We start from the raw sequence: 6,083 nt of genomic DNA, 5'->3' as shown, positions 1-6,083 counted from the left end.
GGAACCCCGATCGACAGAAATAAAGATTTAATCGGCAGAGCAAGAGGATCATGGACACCTCGCGTTGCCGCGAACTGCATAAGTGGACGCTCCAAGGTAATGTGAAATGCTGAAAATCCGCTGTAGCAAGTATAGGCTCATCACTCAAGGCGCGTAGATGCAGGAAACGTTGAAAACAGGCGGTTGTCGAGTGCAGGGCGTTTGGTATAAAAGGGACACAGGTCCACACTGGACAGACATTCCAAAAAACTCAGCCATAACATTAGAAGTAATGCCGCAGTGGCCATGTGCCCAGTGAAAACGCACTTCTTTAATGTGTGGTGGTATGAAATAACTTCAAATCTTTGATTTAACACAGACGTTTTCTCTCCCCCTCCTCCTCATCCTCCTCAAACACTGTGGACAAGAAGCCTCGGGGAGCAGCCCCTAAACATATTCTGAATTTTAAAAATTCAATCTAGTTTCTCTGAAATAACATCTTTCATACAAACAAGGAAACCACGCAGGGAACAATGGCAGTAAATACACTAGAAGCTTACTGTTTTATTCTGTGTTAGTGCCGTTCGACACTTGTAGTGCACAGGTATATTTTCATGGTGGTCAGGAAATTATAAGCATACTACCGCAAAAATGCGATTACTGAAAACTGCTCGCGAGAATTGGCCCACAGAAAACTGGTGCGGAGTCATAATAGGCTGGCATCGTCACGCGCCCACACCGCACAAGTAGAAGCGAAAGAGGAAGAAGCCGGGTAGGAGCAGCACGCGGGCCACACCAGCAAGCGGCAACATGAACCGCGATCGGCGCAAGTCGGTCGTCAAGAAGGACCGCAAGGATCGGAAGCAATCGCGCAAGCCCGGCGACGAACCCGTCAGGGCCACCGACCACGCAGCTGCGGTTCCTGAGGCATCCCCCGATGCTGCCGCTCCTGGCAAGCCGGCGCAAGAGAGCCCAGACGGCGGGGCGCCGCCCACCCACGAGCCCGAGGGCGCCGGGCCCGCGAATTCGGACCGAAGGATGGACAGGAGGATGAGCAGAAAGATGAGCAGGAAGCTGAGCAGGATAGACGAGTACAAGTTGTTCACCATGACCGGGTCCGCGCACAAGCGGTCCCTTGAGGAAGCCAACAGAAGTGCGGGCTTTAAAGCCGCCGTGCTGCTGTTCGTCATGGTTTTGCTGGGCGGGGCGTTCATGGGCACCATCTTGTACGTCACCTACTTCGTGCGCCAGCCAAAGGTAGAGCGACAGCCCCGCTTTGTATCCTCGACGCCGATGGCCTCCTTCGGCGGCTGGATGGCTGTCACCGGCTCGAAGCTCTGCGAGGCTGTGCCCAGAAGGATGTTCGACATGAACGGAACAATCGGTGACGCAGCCGTGGCCACAATCCTCTGCGTCTGCGTCGTGATGCCCCACCGATGCGGCCTCGGCGGCGGCTTCTTCGCTACCTACTACAACAGGCGGAACAAGGAGGCCAAAGCTGTGGTGGCCAGAGAGGTGGCTCCGTCGACTGCGTTTCCGGACATGTACCGAGACAGAGTAAACGCCTCGCTCCAAGGATTTTTGGCAGTGGCTGTATTTGGCGAGCTGCGTGGCTACGAGGCACTGCTTAACTTGACGGGCACTCAGGTTCCGTGGAAAGAGCTCTTCACCAAAGCTATCGAATACGCCGACAGCGGCTTCAAGGTGACCGCGTCGCTGGCTAAAGCGATCAAGGACCATGCCTCAGCCATCACCGAAGACTACACCAAGACAATCAAGAGCGTGTTCTTTAACACCGCCACGAGTAAGCCATACGAGGAAGGAGATCTGTTGCAGAATAAGCTCTTGGCTGAGACACTCAGGAATATCTCCGAAAATCCTCTCAAGGGAAGTTCTTTGTCCGTGGGCCCGTTAGCGGAAGCCATCGTTGGAGATATAAACAAAGGCGGTTCCAAGTATATTACCCTGGCCGATCTACACAAGTTCCAGCCCTCAGTGACAAATGCGCTGACCATACCGCTATCCGAGAGTGAACAGCTCTTCACGCCACCCCCGCCTTCGGGTGGAGTGGTGACCGGCTTCGTCGTCTCCATCGTGGACAAATTCCGGGCCGGCTCTATTCTGCGTGACGACACGAAGACCTGGCACAGTATCGTCGAGGCTTTTAAATACGCGTTCGCGCAACGCCCGCTGCTCGGAGATCCATTGAAGACGAAGATTGGTTCACTGCTGCGTGGCCTGACAAGCCGCGAAGCAGCCGAGCAGATCGCGCACCAGAAAATCGGCACCAATCCGCACCCGGATCCCGCTGACTACGGCTTTGTGGCCGGCAGCGTCGACGACCACGGCTCCGGGCAGATCTGCATCGTGGGCCCTGACGGCGACGCCGTTGTCCTCGTCAGCTCTATCAATACCGAGTTCGGCGCCATGGTCGCATCCAAGTCGACAGGGATCGTGCTCAACAACCAAATGAATGACTTCTCCACGCCTGGAACTCGAGACTTTCACGGCTTTCCACCGGCGAAGCAAAACGACATTGAGGGGGGCAAGAGGCCCATGTCCTCGCTATCACCCATCGTCGTGGTCGACCGCAACGGTGACGTCAAGTTTTTAGGATCAGCGACGGGCGGCGCCAGAATCGCCACCTCTCTGTCGCAGGTGCTCATTCGGTCTTTGTGGATGGGCCACACGGTGAAGCAGGCCATCGACGCCGGTCGCCTGCACAACCAGCTCGTGCCCAACAACGTAGTCAAGTACGAGTATTTCGCGGACAAGGACGTTATATGGTGGCTCGGGAAGCAGGGCCACCGTCTTTCCCCCGATGACTCGCAAGGCGACGTCATCGCCCTGTGCCGCATCGGGCCGGAAGTTGCTTACAGCGGCTCCTACGACTTCCGTACCATGGGCGACGGAGGACTGGACGGGGGACCACTGCCCTAGCGGTACCCTTGTTCATTCACAGTAATACAGGAGTGAAAGACGAATTCTGTCATCCGCATAGAGAAAATTGCATTTAGTGGACGAAGATTATGTACATTAATACATCCCCTTTATCGCTGAAAGAGCAAGAAAGATTGTCGGCGCCTTTTTAACTTTTACCTACCACGGTCACTCGTTGTATTTGGCATTAGGCCGCTGATCCAAGACGTGATGCTTGTGACGCTCATGCAGTAGATTGATGGAACGGTGAAAAAACCAATGCTGAGGGCAAAAGCTTATTCATACATAAAAAAAAAATCATGTAGCGACCGCTGAGCCACTCTCCGTTTGCTTCGCAAACTGCACCGCAGTCAGCGCTTCTGGCGGCGACCAGCAAAGAAGCGAGAAAAGGGTGAACAATCCCGCCATTGTGGCGTATGCACATATCCACCTGCTTGCCTAGAATCCAAAGGTGGATTTATAGGTGACTCTTGGAGGGAGCGCTCCTATTTACGCAATGCACATCTGGCCATTATAGAAAACAGTTTTCTGTGATAAAGCGCCCCCCCTCCCCCTTTAAATCCGCCACTGTTCGAGCCACGTGTCATTATGTGTCGCCCATAGTACGCATAGCTCCAGCTAGTTGAGTGTTTAGAGCTTTTGTGCACAGTACAGTATTCAGTGTTCTTTAGCGCTTGTGCGCAGATAAATAGGCGGCAACGAAGGGCTGCCAGCTCATTACTAGACCAGACCGCTGCCGAATTCACTGAAGCCCGCTGCCACGCAATGAGGTTGAGGTCGAAATTACTCTCCTGACATCCGATGAACCAGTCACCGCCCTTCCCCAACCTCAGCTCACATATGAAGTTGAAGTTGTTCGAAGAAAACATCACGAGCTTGGTCATCATTGCTTCCTCACGCAGACAACGATAATAGCGAAGGAAGCAAATTATTTTTTATTCAAATCGCTCATGTCTCTATCATGAACGTATATTTTCTTATTTGCTTTCATGCCAAACAAGGCATTCTTAGGGAGGCGGTACACGACTGAATTTATTAATATAAAAACGGAGAGGCACTGGAAATATAGGAGCGCCAGTTAAGAGGAATGACACACGGTGATGTAGTGTAAATTCTCGCGAAAAACGTATAAATAATACAGCATCATTAATAACCACAGTGCCGAGCAGTGCACCTGGTAACATTTCGTCACTTACTGTGCCAACAGGCGGATTGGGGAATCAAGTAAACTCACCAGCAAAATTGAGGTGAATACAGTGACAGGAGCATGACAAAATTTGGTAATGTATTCCACAGAAGAATGTTTTTAAACAAAACGAAGAGAACCGTTATCTCTGATCCGCCGTTTAGTTGCCTTCTTGCTAAACTGGCCTGAGCACCTCCGGACCTCAGATGTGCAGTTTGAGGATGCGCTAGATCGAGCGAACTAAAATGGACGCATCGAAAAATAGGGAACGGCCATGAACTAATTTGTTGTTTCCTATTAATAGGTACTCTTCAAGTTGGAGACACAATAAGAGGCTTTTCGAGTTGGGCTGATTAATGGCCAACTATCCGGAAATTAAACATGAAGACCCACGTGTCGCCAGGCGTAATCATATAACCATCACCTGCTCTCCGCGACCACAGCGTGGATCACCGCAGCAATCATGCTGCCAAAAGAATCCGCACGGCAAAGACCAGCAAACAAGTCGGGAAGGCACTACAAGGGCTAGTGCGATTTAGGCCTCGTCTCGGGTGGTATTTACGGCAACCAGTAACTGAGACAATTAGCGGCCTCTTGTATCTCGCCCCTCCTTAGAAGAGGACAGGCCAGCTATATCGCGCACAGCCACTTGTCTTTTCCGGATGTCCCGTTCCTGATTATTCAGTCGTCGATTCGTCTCACCGGAACCAATTGGTATTCGAAATTAACTTTTTGTTGTTCTTAACAGATGTCGAGAACTTACTACGGGAAAGCGATAACAGAAGACAATGGAAGCCAGAGGTAAAAATTGGCGGTGGTTTAGCTCTGGTTAAACCTGGAGTGACGCGATAGCTACAGCTGGCCGAGTGGAGCTTGCTCAGCAGCTGCTCCGCATCACGTGACCAGCCACGGCGCCACGCGAACCACGTGACAAACCACGTGACAGCGTGGCTGGACCGCCACCCTGTGGCTGCGCTGGCAATGCCACCCTACACAGGGTGGCATTGCCGCCACAGGGTGGCAGTGCCGCCATCGCCATGGCGCCGCCACACCGCAGGCTCGGAATGCTACCGTAATGTAGCTATCGCTACAAAGATGAACAGCACAGGCCACGCACCGTAAATCGTTTCTTTTCTTGATTTTGTAGCGATAGCTACATTACGGTAGCATTCCGAACCTTCGGCATGGCGGCGCCGTGGTGGTGGCGGCGCCACCACCCTGTGGATGCGCTGCCACCCTGTGGCTGCACCACCACGCTGTACCGTGATTGGTCACGTGATGCGGAGCAGCTGCCGGCGGCGCGGCGCCGTGACTGATCACGTGGTTGGTCACGTGGTTGGCCAGCTGTAGCTATCGCGTCACTCCAGGTTTAACCAGGGCTAAACCACCGCCAATTTTTTGCTAGTTTTTTTCGTTATATTGCTTCCTCACGTGGTGGTTGGGGTTAATTGCAAAACCTGGCACGGCCTGCCGACAGACGCATGTGCGCCTTCTCGACAGTAACAGCGATGAGCCCCGCTCCTGCACGCGTTGTTCCATCTTCCATGGAGCGCTTCGTTGCATGTCCGTCCGGTTCTGCTGGAACGCGCCCCCAGCATGGCTCCTCTTCAACGAAGCATGCCGCGTGCGCTCGCCAGCCATGCTAGCGAGTCAGTGGTGAGGATGAGAGAGACACGCGGTAAGCGACAACATGACACAACAGAGCACGATACAGGAAAATATTTCATAACATAACACAACATAACGAACAATTTAAAAGAATATAACGTAACTTGTCAAGAACTGACACTAACAGCGCAGCATAGCATAAGACGGCATAGAACAAAGGCACTACATTCCGTGACTAAACACAAAGGAATAAACAAAATTGGAGGGGACACATAAATTCCGTTCTCAGGGCATGCTGCGAAAGCGTTAATGGATCCCTTCAGCAGCATATGGGTCCTAATTGCGTATCACTTGGCTGGCACGGTCACTC

General features: G+C 52.5%; 1 protein-coding gene across 1 annotated transcript; it reads left to right on the top strand.

Annotated features, from left to right (window-relative positions):
• Window positions 1-778: 778 nt before the first annotated feature.
• LOC144097157 (scoloptoxin SSD14-like) lies at window positions 779-2,995 on the top strand. Its single transcript, XM_077629929.1, has one exon. The coding sequence runs from the start codon at window positions 790-792 to the stop codon at window positions 2,917-2,919; it is 2,130 nt and encodes a 709-aa protein (XP_077486055.1). The 5' UTR covers window positions 779-789; the 3' UTR covers window positions 2,920-2,995.
• The last annotated feature ends 3,088 nt before the right edge of the window (window positions 2,996-6,083 follow it).

The sequence above is a fragment of the Amblyomma americanum genome, chromosome 7 (genome assembly GCF_052857255.1).
Source record: "Amblyomma americanum isolate KBUSLIRL-KWMA chromosome 7, ASM5285725v1, whole genome shotgun sequence".
Taxonomy (NCBI): Eukaryota; Metazoa; Arthropoda; class Arachnida; order Ixodida; family Ixodidae; genus Amblyomma; species Amblyomma americanum.
The sequence above is the reverse complement of the archived record's forward strand: the minus strand, read 5'-3'. Positions and strand labels throughout refer to the sequence as shown.

What these genes read in the sequence shown, in the direction of transcription:
- LOC144097157 (XM_077629929.1), top strand. Translation starts at nt 790, where the DNA reads ATGAACCGCGATCGGCGCAAGTCGGTCGTCAAGAAGGACCGCAAGGAT.